The sequence below is a fragment of the Mirounga leonina genome, unplaced genomic scaffold (assembly GCF_011800145.1).
Source record: "Mirounga leonina isolate KUSES-001 unplaced genomic scaffold, KU_Mleo_1.0 Mir_53, whole genome shotgun sequence".
Lineage (NCBI taxonomy): Eukaryota > Metazoa > Chordata > Mammalia > Carnivora > Phocidae > Mirounga > Mirounga leonina.
In genome coordinates, this window is record NW_023270807.1 from 3,975,679 (window position 1) to 3,995,804 (window position 20,126).

A 20,126-nucleotide genomic window follows, 5' to 3' on the forward strand; every position below is an offset into this window, starting at 1 on the left:
CCCCGCATCAGGGGTCCCTGCTCAGTGGGGAGCCTGCTTCTCCCTCTCCCACTCCCCCTACTTATATTCCCTCTCTCGCTGTGTCTCTCTCTGTCAAATAAATAAATAAAATCTTTAAAAAAAAACAAAACACTTCTCTCAATTCCTCTCACTCTTCCACCCAACCAACCACTGGTTATAATTTGATAAACATACTTCTGAATTTTTCCGTGGCTATACAGATAGGTATACTTAACATATATAAATATATTTTGGTACACGCACACAGAAAAAGGGCTTATGTACATACCTCCGCTAGTACTACAGGTTGGGTGGCTTAATACATCAGAAATTCATCCTCTCACAATTCTGTAGACTTAAAGTCCAAAATCAAGATGTTAGTAAGGCTCTCTTCCCTCCAGGGAAGATTCTTGTTTGCCTCTTCCAGCTTTTGGTGGTTGCCAGCAATCCATGGTGTTCCCTAGCTGTGGTAACATAACCCTTGTCTCTGCGCCCATCTTGACATGGCCATTTTTCCTGTGTGTGTCTTTGTGTGGTCCTCTCATCTTCATATAGGGTTACCATTTAGAGCTGATTTAAGGCCCACCTTACTTCAGTGTGACTTCATCTTAATTAGTTACATCTGCAAAGACCGTATTTCCAATTGTTGTTACATTCTGACATTCCAGAAGGACTTGAATTTTGGGGGGGACCCTGTTCAACCCAGTATATATACTTTTCTGGATTTTATATTATTCCATTCTGTGAATATTCCATAATTTAAGTTTCTAGGGAGTTTTTTTTGTCCTTTTTTTTGCTATTATAAAAAAGTGCACCTGGGACATTCATACATATATATCTTTATATACATGTACTATTATTTAAGAGATTCTTAGAAGTAGAACAGCTGGGTCAAAGAGCATGCACATTTTAAATTTTAATAAATACTACCCAAATTGTTTTCATAAACTTATACCAATGTATACTTTCATTAGCAACATATATGCGGGGCGCCTGGGTGGCTCAGACGGTTAAGTGTCTGCCTTCGGCTCAGATCATGATCCCGAGGTCCCGGGATCGAGCCCCACATTGGGCTCCCCGCTTAGCGGGGAGCCTGCTTCTCCCTCTCCCTCTGCCTGCTGCTCCCTCTGCTTGTACTCTCTCTAATTAAAACAACAACAACAAAAAAAACAGCATATATGCACCAGATATTGTCATTGTTTTGCCAGTTAGAAAACCAAAGAATGGTGTCTTATTTTAAGTTGCATTTCTTTGATTGTTACTGGAATTGGATGCCTTTTCATGTTTTATCAGCTATTTATATTTATTTTTCTGTGAATTGCTTGTTCATATTCTTTGCCCTTTTAACATTTTTTATTAAGTAGGAGTTCATTGTACATTAGAGATGTTCTTTGCCTCATACGCAAATATTGGTTGCATGTTTTCTTCATGGCATTTTGGTTTGTGTCTTGCTTAGGAAGCCTTTATTTCTCCCAAAATTATAAAAGCATCTCATATTCTCTAATTATTTTTAAAATTTTGTTTTATCCATTTAGATCTTTATCTAGAATTTATTTCAGTGTATAGTGAAAGGTAGGGATCAAACTTTATTTTCTTCCAAATAGGTGGCTACTTGTCCCAACATAATTTACTGTATCCATCCTTTCTTCACTGAATTAAAATTGACCTTTATCACAAATTAAATATTCTCATTGTGTGTGTGTGTGTGTGTATACTGGATTTGTTACTACATTCTTCATTTGGTTTTATTGAACCTTTTGTCTGTTACTTTATAAAAGCATAGTTCTCATTATTTGCTATGGTTATGTTCTATAAAGTTCCTGCAAATAGTGAATTAGTGAATATTGACCCGTTGCCCTTAGGGGAAATCAGAGTTGGGTTCCTGAGAGTCTCTGGCCACATTGTCATCAATTGATGAATACTTTATGTATGTTTTTGTTTAAAGATACCTTATTTAATATATATTGTTGACTCATTAACATTGAATTCACAGTCAACAGCACTATAACTCATGCCTAAACAAAGCCTATCTAACACGTATATTTTCTCTCTAAGGCACATCACAGCCTGCTTGCACTTAAGAATGCTATAACTTTAGCACTGTGCTCGGAGGCCATTTTTTAAATTGACAAACTACTTGTTGAGCAGTTTTGGGTTCACAGCAAAATTAAGCAGAAAGTACAGAGAGTTCCATATACCGCTGTCCCCACAAATGCATAACCTCCTTGGGAGCCATTCTAAACAGCAAAATCACCAATAAAAATATAAAAAAATGTAGCACCAAATAAACGGTGAAAAGGACACTCGTTTACAGTTTGAGAGGTGAAACAAAAGGCCACGTGTCACCTTCTTCCACCTCAGCTAGGCTTTGCCACTGTGCATGGCTGGGGATGAATGCAAAAGCACCACAAGAATTGATTGGGGTTACAAATAAATTTCGGGGAGTAGGCAAATTCACAGATCGGAATCTGTACATAGTGAGGATTGACTGTACTCTTTTAATTACAGTAGCTTTATAGAATGCTACTATGTTCTTACATCTAGAAGAGCAAGTGCCTCATTATTTTTTCTTTTTCAAGAATTTATTTTCTTAAAGTTCAATAATAGACAACCCAATTAAAAATGGGCAAAAGATTTGAATAGACATTTCTCCAAGAAAGATAGGCAGATGACAGGAACGTAAAATATTGCAGCTGCTTTGGAAAACAGTTTGGCAGTTCCTCAGAAAAGTAAACACAGAGTTACCAAATGACCTAGTCATTCCACTCCTAGGTATGTACACAAAAGAATTGAAAACACATGTCCACACAAACACTTGTATGCAAATATTCACAGGAGCGTTGTCCATAATAGCCCCAAAGTAGAAATGTCCAGCAACATATGAATGAATAAACAAAACGTAGTATATCCACGTAACGGAATATTACTTGGCAATAGAAAGGAAAGTCAACTGATATGCACTGTAACATGGATGAGCCTTGAAAACATTAGGCTAAATTAAAGAAGCCAGACACAAATGACCGTATATTGCACAATTCCGTTTATTTGAAATACCAGAATAGGCAAATCCATGGAGACTGAAAGATTAGTGGTTGCTTAGGGCTGGCAGGAGAGGGGTTAGAATGGGAAAAGTGTCTAATAGGTACAGGGTTTCTTTTTAGGGTGATGAAAATGTTTTAAAATTGGATAATAGCGATAGTTACTACAACTCTGTGAATATACTAAAAGCCACTGAATTACAGAGTTTATTTTTTTTAAGATTTATTGATTTGAGAGCGTGCATGAATGGGGGGGGAGGTGTGAAGGGAGAGGGAGAATCTCAAGCACACTCCCCGTTGAGCATGGAGCCTGTCTCAGGGCTTGATCCCAGGACCCTGAGATCATGACCTGAGCCGAAATCGAGTCAGCTGCTTAACCGACTGAGCCACCCAGGTGCCCCTGAATTGTACACTTTAAATGAATGAATTTTGTGATCTAGGAATTAAATCTCAGTAAAGCTGAGGTTTTTTGTTGTTTTATCTACACAGAGAAAGCAGAATAATGCCCTTTCCCTCCAGTCCTTCCCTCTTCACGCCCAGCATGGGGAGAGCTTGAGCCGTCCAGTGACCCGTGAGCAGTCAGGGGTGAGGGTCCTCAGGTCCACCATCTGCGCAGGGCCTGTGACATAGGCTCTTACTGTATTCTCCGGTGGTATCTGGGCCCAAGGGGGGATGTCCTCCATAGATTTGAGGCAGCGACCAGACTTTGTAAGTCATTTGTATAACCAAGGACACCTCTGGCTCTGAAATTATTTCCAGAGTTAATTTGGGCAGGGGATGGATTATTGCCTGTTGCTGTTCTCACACATTTACTCTTCTAGATAAACTTTAGAATGAGATTGTCACAGCCCCACCCCACCCCTACCTTCACCAGTAAGAACTCTGATGGGAGACTATCCAAGTTCTGCTAAATAGATCTTTGGGTAGACTTGGCCTCTTTTTAATATTTAGTCTTCCCATCCAGGATCACGGTATGATATGTTTATTTATTCAGGTCTTATTTTATGTCCTCCAGTCAAATTCTATAGATTTACCTTTCTTGTGAAGCTTACTGCTAGTAATGAGTGAGGCCATTTTCCATTTCAGCTTTGCAATGACTGTAGCTAGGAGAGGAAGAGGTAATTGATGTTCATGTGTCTAGATGTGTATGCCTTACATTCTGCCACCTTATTAAATTCTCTTTGTAGTACTCTCGTCTCTCTTTTTCTTTCCTGATTTTTCCTTCCTGGGGTTTTCTTCCTCCGCCTGCTTTTCAGGGCATCTCTACCTGGAAATCCCAGGAGTGTCTTAAGCTCAGAATAAAACTGAAATTCAGTAAGTCACAGCTAAAATGATCTCTCTGTGCTCTTAGGTTCAGAACTGCTCACTGCTAGCCCCTAGCCCTTAAAGCACCTTTGTATACATTATGATGCCCCTTTCTCCTGACACTTGACTCTTACCTCCTGGAGAAATTGCCATAATTAACTGACTCAGTTGGAATAGGACACATCCCTGCAGGAACACGTCATGATCAATCTGCAGGTCTCCAGCATCTCCTGTCTCCGGGCCCCCTTAGGTGAGGCGTGCTTGGGCAATCTCAGCACATAGCATTCTTTAGATCTGTAGGTTGTGCCGTCACTGCCTCAGTTTACCTCTCATTATATGTCACCTCTCATCACGGTACAACCTCCGCCCCCCAAAAAAGGACAAAAACAAAGTACAACCCAGTCTTCCTCTTCCCAGCCTCTCTCTTCTCGGACACTCTAGTCACAGCCCAGAATAACCTTCCTAAAGCATTGGAAACCACTACCCAAAGGCCTTTGCTGGTTTCTTGTTTTGCTCAGAGTCAGAGCCTGGAAGCCCTCATCACAGCCATCCTACTTTTCGTTTCTACTGCCACCCGTGGAGATAGAGCTGTCCCACTGTCCCACTGTGCTCTTCCCAACACACTCTGGTGCCTTGGTTACTGCTGTAGCCCCTCACTCTCCGCTTGCTCATCTGTAATGGGAGAAGAGCACTGCCTCCTCGATAATCATATAGTAAAAAGTAAATGATAGAGCATGTGAACATGACCAGCCCAGGGCCTGGCATTTAGCACGTCGATGTCCTTTCCCCTTCCTTCCTTAGAACTCCCTCACAAGGACTTTGGAAACTGAAATACTATATAATTGTAACATACTGTTATGATTACTTATGCCTCATTGTATGTCCATTACCCAAAGTGCTTGTATTTGGGCAAGAATTCATTGTATTTGACCTCTAATTAGGAACATTTGAAAATATCTCAGAAGAGGGGTGCCTGGGTGGCTCAGTTGGTTAGGCGTCCGACTCTCAATTTTGGCTCAGGCCATGATCTCAGGGTCATGAGATTGAGCCCTGCATCGGGTTCTGTGCTGGGCATGGAGCCTGCTTAAGATTCTTTCTCTCTCCCTCTGCCCCCACCTCCCATTCATAATCTCTCTCTCTCTCTCCCCCTCTATCTCAAAAAAAAAAAATCCCAGAAGAAAAAAGCGTAACTTTGCAGACTCGGTGTGCCACCTGAAACAGGTGCCACAGGAGGGTTCCTGGCTGGCCCTGGAGGCCCCTGGCAGGATAAGGGGGCAGCAGAGGGTCCCCTGGCTGGCAGTCTGCCCACAACTGAGGCACGTGAGGAGGGGAGGTGGCAGCTGCCTCAAGGAAACAGGTTCTGTCTGTAAGAGATGGAGGGTGTTTGGAGGGTGCTCAGGAGACAAGCTAAGAACAAATGCAGTCCTTCCCTGGTGGGGATTTCCTCCGCCCCACTACTGTTGCCTTAAGAAAACAAGGAAAGGGCACTTGCTGTCGACTGCAGCAAATGTTTTGTGGTTAGGAGTCAGTTTCCAAGTGTGTTGATTGGTTCAGAGAATTGACTTAATTTCAGCCACATTTGGTGGTCTGTTTGTCTTTTGTTCTAGGCTTTCTCCCGATTTGGTCTCCTTTGGGTTTTAATCAGAAACCATCTGTGAAAATTTTGGATCCAAATTAGAGTTTATCATAAGCACATATCTCAGAGAACACAGAGGAAACCCAGAGTGGAACAGAAAGCAAACAAGAAATAATGCAATAACATTAGAAACAGAATGGTGTCAGAGGGAAGGAACAGAGGGAAACTGAGAAGGGCTGCATCCAGAGAGTGAGCCAACTCTTCAGCAGAGGACCTGCGAGAGAAGGGGGATGGCGAGGCAACTAGCACTCACATCAGGGACTGGTCGGCCATTCTTCCCTTGCTGACCAACCTGCAGCCCTGGGGGCTAGACACCATGGTTAGTGGTCCCTACCCACTTCTGAGCTGGGACAGAGCACTGTCTTTTTTTTTTTAAGATTTATTTATTTATTTGGGAGAGAGAGAGCCAAAAGGGGGGTGCGGGGGGCAGGAGCAGAGCGAGAGAGAATATCTCAGGCAGACTCCCTGCTGAGCGCAGAGCCCATCTGGGCCTGATCCCGTGACCCCGAGATCATGATCTGAGCCAAAACCAAGAGTCCCAAGCTTAACCAACTGTGCCACCCAGATGCCCCACAGAGCACTTAGTGGGCACATATAATTCACTTTACCCCAGAGATGGGCTCATGAGAAGTCCTATCTCTTCTCCATCTTTTCTCACTCCTCTTTCCCAGAGTCATCCTGGCCTCCACTTGGAGACGACACACAGTGGGGCTCATCACTGATGGTGGGACCACCCTTTCTGCCTGCCCCTCCCCCATGTGCTGTAGACTTTCAGACATTTGGGTCACGGGTTAGAAAACAGTGGGACAGGGGGCACCTGGGTGGCTCAGTTGGTTAAGCGACTGCCTTCGGCTCAGGTCATGATCCTGGAGTCCCGGGATCGAGTCCCGCATCGGGCTCCCTGCTCGGCAGGGAGTCTGCTTCTCGCTCTGACCCTCCTCCCTCTCATGCTCTCTGTCTCTCATTCTCTCTGTCTCAAATAAATAAATAAAATCTTTAAAAAAAAACAGTGGGACGGGGTGCCTGGGTGGCTCAGTCCGTTGGGCGTCTGCCTTCGGCTCAGGTCATGATCCTGGGGTCTTGGGATCGAGCCCCACATCTGGCTCCCTGCCCAGCGGAGAGCCTGCTTCTCCCTCTCCATCTGCCTGCCACTCTGCCTACTTGTGCTCTCTCTCTCTCTCTCTCTCTGTCAAGTGAATAAATAAAATCTTTATAAAAAAAAAAAACAGTGGGACAGCTCTATCTCCATCCCCACGTTGCTGAATATCTTCTCCAACTGGTTGACATAGTTGATTTGACTTAGGAGATACGTATACATATTAAAAAATATTTTCCATGAAGTGTAGAAGAATATACTGAAGAACATACCTCTCCTGCCCACCCCTCTCCCCTGTGCCATCTACACCCTCCTCAGAGGCTACTTACTTCATGTGTACCTTTTCGGAGGTCACCAGTGCTGATCATCGTTAGCTTTTAAAAATCATTGTATCTTTCCTTTTTACTTTCATTGCTGAGGCTGAGAGTTTACCCGCTGTGTTCTGCATCTGCCTTCTCCATATCCCTTCCTCTCACAGACTTTGACCCTTGGTGGACAAACAACTGTGAGCAGAATGAGTCAGACCCCATCCCTGCCAACTGCACTGGCTGTGCCCAGAAATTACCCCTCAAGGTAATGCTCCTGGAAGATACCCCGAAGAAATTTGAGAGACTGCATCCTCTGGTGATCAAGGTGAGCAAGAAGCCTTATTCTCCCACTGATAGGTTATCTGTTTAATGGCTCACAAGCGTCAGGCTCTGTGACATGCCTGAGAAGGAATCCTGTGTTGGTTTTTGTCTTGCTTTTGTTTTCTGCCTTGCCAAGACGGGACAGCTCTTGTTGTCAGAGGAGCTTCAGCGTTTCCTGTGCCAGTACCCTGAGGTAACGGAAGGTTTCAGCGAAGCGTTTTTCAACAAGTGGTGGCGCTGCTTTCCCGAACGGTGGTTCCCATTTCCTTATCCGTGGTGAGTGTGGAAGAGGGCACTTAGCCTGCATGTGGTAGAAACCGGGCAGACCAAGTGTGAGAACAATACTAGCTACCACCGAGACCCTCCCCTGCCTCACACTGGGTAGGCATTCTTCAAGTCAAATGATAGAACCTCACTGTTGAAAAACCAGTGATGAGTCCAAGAGGTGTCTCAAGAGGGCTGTCACCATAAATACACACTGAGATTGCCCGATAGCATCATAATTTATTTCTGAGGACATGTTTAACATTTGTGTTTGTGCATCCTGAGTGTTGAGGGCTAAAGAGAAAGCATGAAGAATAGAAGGGAAACTTCATTTCCTGGCACTTGTTTGTGCCAGGCTGTGTGCCTTAGTGGTTAGTGTCTGTTCCTCACTGGTGATGCTCATAATAGCCGTAGGAAGTAGGAATTATCACTGTCATTTTTTAGATCAGAAAAGTGGGAATCAGGTTAAGTACCTTGCTTAAGGTCACCGAGCCAGGATTGAAACCCAGGTCTGTCTCCCTCTTCCTCCCTGTGTCCTGTAGAAAACATGGTCAGGGCGCGTGGGTGGCTCAGTCAGTTAAGCGTCCAACTCTTGATTTTGGCTCAGGTTGTGATCTCAGGGTCATGAGATTGAGCCTCCCATCAGGTTCTGTGTTCATCAGGGAGTCTGCTCATCTCCCTCTGCCCCTCCCCCGGTCACGCTCACTCTCTCTAAAAAAAAATAAAAAGAAAACATGGTCCATTTTTGGGGTGAAGGTTGCTCTCCAGAAAAAAAGAAGGAAAGCCAGTTTCCTTTTAGAACCATTCCAAAAGAGAATTAAAATTGCTTTTTTGGTCTTTTTGTTAGATAATTTCTCAATGCTTCTGTCTTTTTAAAAATTTGCCATTTATTTGCCTGATCGAATACTCTGGTTTAACTAGTCAGGCTTCCCATTGCATGCCATACCACCTTAGAAGAAAGTTCATGATTTTTGCCTCCTCCTCCTCCCTTCTGTTCTCCCGCCTGGTCTGCTGTTAGTTACTTCAGTCTCTTTTCCAAGATAGAATGAATGGACCATTTCTTTCCTTCCTCTATATGTTGTTTTAGCTGGATTTTATAAACACCCCACCCACATGTACAAATTATTGGCTGTGGAGTTATGTGTGTACGTGTGCATGTCACAATTAATTGATTTGGCATGACTGTTATTCATTAATCTAATACTTAGGATATTGTCCTGATATTTTTCCCTGTTTACCCACCGCCCACAGTTTTCCCACCCTTGCTTAGCTCTCTGTTAGTCATGGAGATAGAAGCTGGCTTGCCCAGCTGAATTGCTTTTGTCTCTTTCAAACTTTTACAGGAGAAGACCTCTAAACAGAGCACACATTTTACGTGAGCTTTTTCCTGTTTTCACCTACCTGCCATTTCCAAAAGATGCCTCTTTAAAAAAGTGCTTCCTTCTTCAACCGGAACCTATTGTGGGTAGTAAGGTAGGACATTTTGAGAGGACTTGGGTCTAGAATTCTCCTCTTTTGGCACCTGGGCTGATGTCATAATCCCTTCCTTCCCTGCATGTCAACTCAGAAGGTAAATTGAAGGGACACCCACATAATCTACAGTTCTCTCCACCTGTTGCTAGCCAGGAGACCTGCAGTGGCCCACCCTTCCACAAAGGCATGCTTACAGAAAGTCTCGTTACCTTGCAGATCTGTTTCCTGCCCTTGACACCTGAGGTCAAGCTACTTTTCTACATTAGGAAGTAAAATCCTGAAATTTAAAGGGACCCAAGGATGCAGTTAGTCTGACTTCCCCACCTCAAAGTAGACAGCAGGCAAGCTATAAATGAGCAGCCCATCTTACTCATTTTGTGGATAGGGCCACTGAGCTCCAGAGAGAGTGAATGATTTGCCCAAGGACACAGCAAGTTAATAGGAGGGCTTTTCACCCTGCCACCAACCCCCATTCCAGGTTACCTTTCCCCAGAAATAAACAAATGAGAAACTTCAGGTGGAGAACTGGAAAAGCAAAAAGCTTGAGAGGGTTGGGGATTAAAGGGTGGCCGGGATGTGCCTGAGGCAGGCAGACCAGTTTGGATAGCAACACTTAGTCCACGGCCAAGTACCCAGAGCCCCCATTTACCTCTCTGGGGCCAGTGGACTGAGTCAAGCTGTTCTATGTTGTGTCTTTTTACTTTTTTCTCTGAATTGCTCTCCTGTTGAGTCTCATTCCTGAGGAAGGTTTTTGAGTTTAGATTGGTTTGGAAGAATTACTAGGATGAAATTTCCCAAACTGTGACCCTTACCAACCTCGGGTTGTGTTTTCAACCTCCCAATACTATTGTTTGGCTCCAAATTTGCTGAATCGTGGTAAAGGAATTTCAAAGCCTATAAAAAACAATCATTTTGTCTAGAAGTAAGAACTTCTGTCTGCCAGCAGTAGGGTGGAGGTGCTGGGCTCTTGCCTCAGATTTTAAAGAAGTTTATTCTGCTGTCCCCGGCTAGAACTCAGGGCCCTAGTATGATTTCATCTTCATAATGATGATACAATTCTGGGCGAGAGCTTTTATCTTTATCTTGGTTTTCCCACTTGAATCTGAAGTTAATTTCACCAGTCTGCTTAACAGGAACACCGAGGATCCCAGCCAGAAGGTAAATACTAAGTTACTCAGACGCCTATCAGAGTCATCTTGTGGTTCTCAAGCATGTTTTGGGAAGGGGAGTGATCCAAATAGGCAAACATCCTGAGAATCTGGTTTCTTAGAGCATCTGCTCCCCGCCCTGGCCCAGGCTCTCCTTTCTCGACAGCCTCGTTACTCCACCCTGTTGTCCACATCCCTGGGCCCTAGAGCCCGGTAAAGTCATATGTCTGTGGGGCAGCCTTGGGATAGAAAATAAGCAGTGGGGATCCGATTGTAAGAGGCACTGGGGAAAGAGGTGAGGGGCTGGCTCCCAGGCCCACATCACCCAGTGCACAGGGTCGCCTGGGGCTGGCCTGCTCCATCCCGTTGTCTGTTTCTTCCCCTCCTGGGGGTAGAGGCACATGGTCCCACCCCCTCTCAGGCCTGGATGAAAAAGAGCTACATCCACTGGGTTTTGGTGTCCTGGGATTTCTTTAAGACTGCAGGTGTCAGGGCCTCTGCCAGTCAGTCATAAGCCACTAGTCCTCCTTAGTCCTTCTGTCACAACACTGGCAGTTGAATGGCTCTAGTGTTGCCATGGAAACAGCATCCTGGCCAGGAGCTGTGGGAGCAACAGAGACACCAGGGTTGGGGACAGGAGAAGATAGGGCCCAGACCAAAGCTCTGGAGGGACCCAGTGCTCTGGAGGGCAAACCAGGACGTGGCCCGGGGAGCTGGCCTTCAGACCCTTGTGTTATGTGGGCATAGAAAGGCTTTTCCTGGAGGAGACAGGGAAGAGAGGCCCTAAAGGTTTTCTCTCACCATCTAGGTTGGAAGAAAAGCCTGAGCAAGAACAGCCCGGCCTCTCCCTTTGTCCCTACTCCCTGCCCACCCCAAGACCAGGGTTCGCAGCGGACCTGGCACAGAGCGGGTTGCACTCTGTGCGTTGGTGGCGGTAGTCTGCCCTCCCAAGTGCAGTCGCTACTGTGGGGGCGCAGAGCCTGGCTGCCTTCTTAGGGTTCGAAATCTAAGGCCATTCTTACTGTCATTAGTTTTTCATCAGTAGTGTGATATATCTGTTCACCCAGGTCTTGCCCAGAAGTGTGAACTTGAACTTCCTGCTGTTCAGTTCTCCTCCAAACCCTGGCAGCAAGAAGTACTATTCCATGGAACATTGCCCAAAGGAAATGCAGGCCATCTATTTCTCTGAAAAGTCTGGATCCAACCAGACCCTTGGAAGATCATATACTTAGACCACTATGTGTTGGCCTCTCCTAGACGTCTGTTAAATTGTACGTAGATGATTTGCCTTCAGCCTCCTTTGGAGCTGTGGCTAGAAATAGCCGTGAATTATGAAGCTCGTGCTAGATCTGTGTTAGGGCTGGGGCTGAGGAAGTCTCCCACTAAATCACAGTGTCTCTTTAGGAGAACCCACAGAGAGATCTCAGTACCAGGAGATAGGGACACTGAGTCCCTGGTCTCAGTACCAGGAGATGCCAGGTTTAGGAGAAACTAGTTGGTTTTTGTCCTTTGGGCATAATTGTGAATTGTGTCATTGGTTCTCTTTTCCTTTTCGCTTAGGCTGCTAGAAAAGTCAGAGCCATATATATATTTTTGTATGTTCATCTCCCATGGCACTGGTTTTTATTTTGTTTCCCTTTCCTTCTCCCTTGTTTTTTTTCCTCCAGATGCATAGGATGCATGACCTGTTTATTGTTGGCAGCGGTGAGGCTGTGTTGCAGCTCATCCCCCCCGCCCAGTGCCAAAGACACTGCCAGTCGCTGGCGACACCGCTAGAGCCAGGGGACATTGGTAGGTGGGGCCCCGGGGGCAAGGTCAGCCGCAGGATCTGTGTAGTTTTCAACTCAGAAACGATTGTGAGAATTAAATACTGTCTTCACAAAGTTTCAATTAAGTAGAGTCAAAAATAGGCTTCTTTTATGGGCAGAGTCAATATTTATGCTTAGGTGGAACAATATGCTAAGGAGGAAACATAGCACAGAGAAATGCTTCCTTGTATATACATTTAGAATGCATGATGTGTCCATTGGTCTTAAAAGTTTCCAGTTAGAAGGCATTATGGGAAATGCTTAGAGCCATCCTTTATTTTTCAGATGAGGAGATTGAGACCCAGAGATGAGAGGTGACCATCCCAAGTTCCCATCAGCTAGGCAAAGCATTAAGCTTTACGTGTCCACTGCAACAGAGTCAGGCCGGGGTGGTACAGTTCTAGATTCGAGGAAATGCTTTTTCTGCCTGTTTTGCTCGTAAAACAGTGCAAGCAGTATGCAAGGGCAACAGCCCCGTGGGGAAGTATTACCTTCCGTGTGGGTCCCACAGCCGGGGGCCCGCCCCATAGTCATGACTCACCCTTGGCTCCATGATATCCCAACTGTGGCCTGTTCTGTGCATTATAGTCTAAAAGCCTATTCCAAAAAAGCAGGTTTGAATCAACTGCTGTCCGTAGCAATCAGTTTGACAGTAGAGTTTTCTTGGCAGAAGCAAATACCAAGTGTTACTATTGCCCTCTGTGTTTCTTCTGCCTCACGAAGCCTAGGGGAAGCCTAGCGTCCCTGACAGAGCCCAGGCTGATCTTCCCAACTGATTTCTTTTAATTTTACCTCTTCAGAAGACCCTGGTCGCTGGAAACCTTTCCCCTCATTTGGAAGTAGGGTCCGGACTGCGAACTCTGACAAGCTTTAATCCACAGTACATAATTTTTTTCAGTTTAGAAATGAAAATAATGCACAAATTAAGCATTAACTGATAATGGAGCACAGCTGGCCTGGCCCTTGGGAATTACTGCAAAAAAGAGGATTTTTGTGTAGAAATAGTTCTGAAGCTATTTTCCTGTAGTGGAGTGACCCTTCCATAAGGCAGGACTATTGCACGAGTCTGTGTGGCATTTGGGGTTGAGTGTATAGTGATGCTTGAAATAGTTTCTGTCTTCTGTTCTACAAATGCCTGACAGTTCAGACAACTGCAGAAACACCTCAGTTATCCAAAGTTTAGGTTTCTGGATCCCACAGACATCTAGAATGCCAGTTATAGAATTAAGGGGAGTAAATGGATGACTGGCAGTGATCAAAGGAGATTTGAGCATCAAAGCCTGGTGGGAATAGTGCAGAAAGCCTTAGATCCAAAGCATGACGATCACCTGCCATGCTCTGACTGGCTGGTTTGCTGACCAGAAGGAAAGGAGGCCTGTGGGCGGCAATGTCCGTGAAAGGCCAGCCACAGGACAGTGATGTGGGGAAGGATGGGGGCCTGACTAGAACAAGAGGAAGAGCGCAGGTCTGGGAGAAGAACGGGGTGGCGGGGTTGGGGAGGACAGCGGTTCCTGAAGCAGTGGCAGAAACAGAAGCCGTGGCTGCGGCTGCCACAGTTAAAGACGAGGACCAAGAGGACGTCTGCCTTCTTCGGCTCAGGTCATGATCTCGGGGTCCTGGGGTTGAGTCCTACATCGGGCTCCCTGCTCAGCGGGGAGTCTGCTTCTCCCTCTGCCCCTCCCGCCATCATGCTCTCTCTCTCTCTCTCTCAATAAATAAAGTCTTTAAAAATAAATAAATTAAGACAAGGACAGGAAGGCAGACCCTGACAGCAAAGGAGGATAATTCAGGGCTGCTTGTAGGACAGGTGGCAGCTCCAGCACCTCAGGGACCCTTAAGAATCACGCTGTGACAAGCAGGCTCTGTGGTTTTTGACAAAATAACATTGTCCTCTGAAGGCCAAGGGGAAGGGGACAGGGACACAGATCACCAGAAAACCCGTGGTGAGAGGCATTTTCAAGAACGATGTAGGGGTCAGGCCTCGGAGGCTGACGCTGGTGAGCCCACACGTGTGCGGTGATTGAAGAGTCACTGCCCAGAGTGACCTTTCTTGAGTCACCAAGTAGAGGTTAAATTCTGTTCAGTGCTCTCAGTTTAAAGAAAGGTAAGGTACATCATACTCCAGAGAATTTTCCATCAGGAGATTATTGAAGCGTTCAAGTTTTTAAAGCTTTTACGTTTACGCCACTTGTAATATAGGTCAGTGTTTCCTTAACCGTTCCTCAGATCACTGATGACCCTTGGGGATGGGAACAGGAGCCCCTTAGAAAGGCCCTTGGCAAATATGGCTGTTGGGTCAGTTGATTTTGTGAACTGCCTGTCTTGTCAATATATAGTGCACATTAGTGTACCGAAGGCTCCAGAAGCCTAGGTGGAACCTAGTGTTTCTCAGACTTCCTTGACCACGGAACCCATTTTCCTGGGACTATCTTGCGGGATGCTGCTGTTTGCAGAACACGATTTAGGACATGTTGGTTTGAGCTAATCGGGATGTTCTATAATGAGATGGTATTAGAGATCACATTAGGGGAATTGGATGGGGGGGGTCCTACTCCCCCTCGGAACTTGTCCTGTCTTCTTGCTGATAAAGATGACACGGGCCTGAGAATTGATGCCCAACTCCAGCCTCATCTGGAGCATCCTGCCTTTGTACACCTGTTGAACTGGGTCCTCGTTCCCCAGGCTAGTGGTGGTAATGAGGCGCTTTGGTTCACAGTGGCTCCTGCTGGATGTCAGGTTACACAGAAGCCTGAGAACTGGGGCTGTTTATGCGAGGCAGACCTGCCTTGTTCCTGCCCACAGGTGTGCCCCGTCCCTGACATTCACCTGCTGTCCTGTTGCTCTTTCCCTTCAAGGCTATGCCAGCGCCGCCCACTGGAAGGTCTACGTGATAGCCAGAGGGGTCCAGCCTTTGGTCGTCTGTGATGGAACCACCCTCTCAGAACTATAGGAAACAAGAACTGTACAGAGGAACAACTTAGAGAGCTGAAGACCAGACTGAAAGGGGAGAAATAAAAACAATGAACCGCTTCCCAAGGCTACCTAGTTACCTGCCCTCTGCATGCATGTATGAGCCAGCCGTATGCTGGAGGCCGTGGCCATAGCCTGGCCCTCCCAGCTCTTCCAGCCTATAGCTGCTTGGCCAGGACTTTGCCAGTACCTGCCTGTGAGAGACTGGGCTCTTCCATCTTCCACACCTTTTGGAACCGCAGCCTCAAGGCTGCCCCTCAGGCAGGAAACGGGATTGGTGCCTTCCCTTTCTCGCACAGTCTGATCCCCTCTGCCGGCTCCCTGGCCACAGAGAGGGCAGCCCGCAAGTCCTGACGTCAGAGCCATCCCTTACCAGGTGAGCCTGCTTGTCCTGTCTTCCTGGCCACACCAGCCTGTACTTCTGTGGAAAGCCATGCCTGATTAAAGAAGTCATTGCAGTTTCCCCAGCAGAATGGAATCTAGAAGCCAGTGAAACAGGATTAAATAATCTCATTGCACTCGAGAAAGGCACTGCTTTCCCCAGTGTCCATGACTCGGGAGTCTCAGTGATGCCAGGGTGGAGTCTGATTGTAATGGAAATAGTAATTTCTAAGGTAATACTTCCCTCCATTTGATCAGGGTCTTATGCCCCCCGCTCCCTTCCCTTCTCGCTTGCCTATCTGGATGGTTTCTCAGAAATTGGACTCCCAGTCCCCCCCTCCCTGGCTGGTCCAGAGCCCTTTACTGCTGAGGCAGCACAGTTTCTGTCAACTGGGTTGCGTTTACCAAGTGTCTTCAGAGGGGATGAGTTAGAGCGCTGGCCTGGGGAGAGGGTGCCTCCCCGGGTTTGATCTTTAGGGTCCAGCTTTCTGCAGGGAAGATGTTTTACAGCTGTGTCAAGCTGATGTTGTAATGTGGTTGGGGAAGGAACTCCAGACCCAACGTGTTTGCCAGCTGGGTGTGCGACTCTGGGATCTTCGGTCTTAAAATGATTTCTCTCTTTGTACTAGGAAACAAGGTGAGGTATTTTTATTGTTCGTAAAAATATAAAGGTATGTTCTTTCAGTTGGGTGATTCCCTGTGCTCATTGTTTTCTCCAAGTGCTTTTAATATGTATTAATCAAGTGGTATAAATAAGGATACTTTTCTTCCTCTTTTTTCCTCCCCCTTTATTCCTTTATTGAGGCTGCTAGATACCTGGCCTCTAGTCATGCTGTCACCAAGCTGAAGAAAAAAACCCGACTGTGGCCCCTGGTTCTGAATCTCAGAAATCAGATGAGTACAGGTGTCCATGGCAGAGTGAATGGACCAGAGGCAGACAGTGGCGAGAGAAGGAGGTGTGACTCCTTGCAGGGTCCTTCCTCTGCGTCCTTGGAGGTGTCCTTGTACCTTATCCCTGAGCCCTCCCTTAGCACATCTCCCGAGCAGGAGCAGCCGTGGGGATCATAGAGGCACTGAAAGACTTGCTTTGTGAGCCTGTAAAGGACAAGAATGGTTCACAGAGCTCAGGGTGGAAATAATCGGCCTCCATGGACTTGAATGAAATTAGGATAAACGGTACCTGAGGGAATTTTTCCTTAAACAAGTCTGCGCCTTATGTGGGTTAATACAGGAAAAACAAAATTTTTTGTACATATAAAAGTCATGCTGCTGAGCAATTATGATTTAAGAGGTCTTATTTCAGAGGGATCATTTCAAGGCCAGCTTTGTGCAAGCTTTTCGAGCCTTTGCAGTGTCCTTACCCCTGCTGTGCATGGAGAAGGATTATATGTAAACAAGTTCCTTAGAGTTTTCTTCAGTTGGGCCCTTTGGGTTAACAAAAGAGGGTTTCTTAGAAGGAAAAGAAACTGTTTTGATGATTGAGATTTCTGTTTTGTCTTTATGAATTACCCTGTGTTCCTTCCCCATTTCACTCCTGCCCTTCTCACCTTAAATGTTCATAAAATATCCACTTCAGCTCAAAACTGAAAACTGAGAAACCCTTGGCATGTGTTGCTGTTCTGAGGCATCTCCTGGAAAGTCCCCTAAGCCCCTGAGCTGTCTACAATGCAACAAAAAAATGGTGTGGCCGCAAAGAAACAGATTTTCGTGCATTTCCTAAGCTTAAAATCTATCCTGTTCAGAATTGAAGGTCAATTTCTGTTAAGGGAGAAATTTTCCAAAGAGAGTTTTCAGCTCTTAATTACTGGATACGTAGAAGTAATTTGCCTTCTTCTGAAGGCAATTCTGATAAGCAGAACACAGGAATGGCTTCCCTCAGGAATGGCCTGGATTGGCAGCCCGAGACTTTGTGTGAGGGTGCTGCTCACCCAGCTCTCATGGGAGCAGCAGAAGTCCCTCCGCATGACCCTGTGTGCAAAAGAGGGTCATCAAGATGAGGAGGAAGGGTTGGGGGACATGGTGGGACTACCTAACCAACCCCCCACCTCCACCACAAGAAGAACAAAATGCTCACAAGTTTTCGAGTGTTTACGAAGAGGTGACATGGTGGTGACCTCCACACGTGGGTTAGGTTCACTTTTCTTGTAGGCACCCAGAGTAGAGACTTGTATCCCCAGCTCCCTCTGGGGAGAAAGGCTGCTTTGGCGCCAGTTTGAAGCATTTATGTCCAGATGCCCTGACGTCAGCAGGGGCCAAGTATTGACAAGACATTACACCTGTTCAGGCAGAACTTATCCTCTCCCCACACTCAATTTTCTTAGGGAAGGGAGGGAGTCAAATATTATGGTTTATGAACATAGAATCTAGGGTCGCCTGGCTGGCTCAATCAGTGGAGCATGCCACTCTTGATCTCAGGGCTTGTAAGTGTGAGCCCCATGTTGGGTGAAGAGATTACATAACAATAAAATCTTAAAAAAACAAATACACAGAATCTACTTATTTTGTGAAGAACAAAACAGTTTAAGAAATGGGCAGATTTGGACTCATTTTCTGAGGGAAAGAATAGTAACATTTGTCCAGTCCATTCTAAGAGGGCCTCAATCTCCGTGATCTCCTTTAATCGTTACTCAGTCCTGTCAAGTAGGTGTTAGATCCTCATTTTACAGGAAACATTTTACAGGGCTTAGAACAGTTAACTGCAGGTCAGTAGGTAGTTGGTTGTGCAGCACATTGTTTCCCTGCCTCAGCACAGTGTGGTGCCCGAGAGCGAAGCTGTGGGTTTAATTGCCTGGGGCGTGTCTGCACTGGGTCAGGAGGACCTCGGGAGAGGGTCAGCAAGCCAGGAACTCTTCAGGGTTTGTTTTCAAGATTGTTTTGGACAGAAACGGAACAGGAGAGAATCTAACCAGATGACTTTTATAAAAATCTTTCACTTTCTCCCTCCCCATTTGAAAGCTCTTTAAGAGTGAGCGTGGCTGGAACACAACTGTGTCCAGCCATTTTCCCATCACACACGTTTCCAGATGTGTGACCAGAAGAGGGACTCTGCCCAGTTCCAGTTGTGGCTCCCTTTAGAGTTTACCTCACTTGTTTGTCAGCTCTCCATTTTCTCGTCCCTTCTTCCCAAATCCAGCATAGACCTCTGTGTAGGAGCAATTTGTTTTTAAAAACTCTCAGTCTCCTTCGCTGCAGGTAATGGCCTCACTCATTTTAATATAGTGTGGGATGAGAGTTTGCTCCTTAACCAGTGGCTTCCATAATGAACATTCAAAACCCCAAAGCAAATGTTTACTTCTTACCTAATCCTTGCCCACAGGAGAAGGCCAAGTTGTAGGGGAAAGAGCCAAAGCTGTCTGGTTACATGGAGAGAAGTGATCATGACTACCTCTTGAGAATCAGTTCTTAATCAGAGGGGTCCTTTAGGCTTTTGAGCTCTCCTAGTGATGGAGGAGAAACTCCTGAGTTCACGAGTTCACACTCATTAACTTACAGTGGTGACCCATCACCCACTAAAATTAGAAGAAGGAAAGCAATGTGGGATGTGCTTTAAATGGTGTTTCTCCCCTTTTTTTAAGTTTAAATTTTAGTTAACATACAGTGCAATATTGGTTTAAATGGCGTTTTAGATTGAGATTCTCTCTGTTCAGAGCTATGCATGTTGTACACAGCGCCGATGGGTGTCTGGGCCAGGAGGCTGGAAGGTGCCAGTGCTTATGGGGATAGCCCTGTAGCAAATGAAAAATGGGAGGCTCTAGGAATACGCTGTGTCGCCATCAGCATCTCCCTGGCCTCCTCAGCCCCAGCCTCCTGATATCTAGTGGCTTCTTCCACAAAAGCATCTCCCAAGAAGACAGACAGGTGCTCCCCTGTTTGCACCACACCCAGGTCGGCCCACCCTTGGACACAGTATGGTTTTATGCACTGGCCTTTGTGAGAAACCGTCCAGCCAGCTTGTCTCTTGTCCAGGCCCCTTAGTGTCTGGTTTCCCTGCCCTGCATAATTTAAGCATTAGAGCTAAATACATCTGTCATTTTCCTCTCTCCGGAGACTGGGAAATGTCCAGAGCTTTTCAGAAGAGTGGAGAGAAGAAATGTTATGTAACTCCTAGTGGAGGCCTGGAACCTTCCAGACATGGTGGGGCTGGGGCTGACCCGGAGACCATTTCCCCTCCACTTAGTGCGTCTGTCAGTCGGCAGCATGGATCCAAGCATGAGCCCCAGCTGCAGGCACCTGAGCAGAGAAGGGAAACCAGTCTAGAGTTTCAAACAGAAACTGGGCAGTCAGGCCATCAGCTGTGCCAAGCTTAGTTAACCTCATTTCCTCACAACAGCTCTGTGGGGTAGGTGAGGTCATCCTGTGAAGCCACTTTTACTCAAAG

General features: G+C 46.1%; 1 protein-coding gene across 4 annotated transcripts in view; it reads left to right on the forward strand.

Moving 5' to 3' along the window:
• Positions 1 to 19,473, forward strand: part of CUNH6orf89 (chromosome unknown C6orf89 homolog) — a 36,845-nt gene extending 17,372 nt beyond the window's left edge. For 2 of the 4 annotated variants that reach the window (XM_034991633.1, XM_034991635.1), the window contains 5 exons: positions 7,554 to 7,708; positions 7,841 to 7,980; positions 9,312 to 9,441; positions 12,257 to 12,380; positions 15,253 to 19,473. In XM_034991633.1, the coding sequence (XP_034847524.1) occupies positions 7,554 to 7,708; positions 7,841 to 7,980; positions 9,312 to 9,441; positions 12,257 to 12,380; positions 15,253 to 15,347 (644 nt within the window). In that variant the 3' untranslated portion in view covers positions 15,348 to 19,473. Of the gene's footprint in view, positions 1 to 7,553; positions 7,709 to 7,840; positions 7,981 to 9,311; positions 9,442 to 12,256 lie in introns of all 4 variants that reach the window. The other 2 variants (XM_034991632.1, XM_034991634.1) reach the window with 1 other exon arrangement.
• The last annotated feature ends 653 nt before the right edge of the window (positions 19,474 to 20,126 follow it).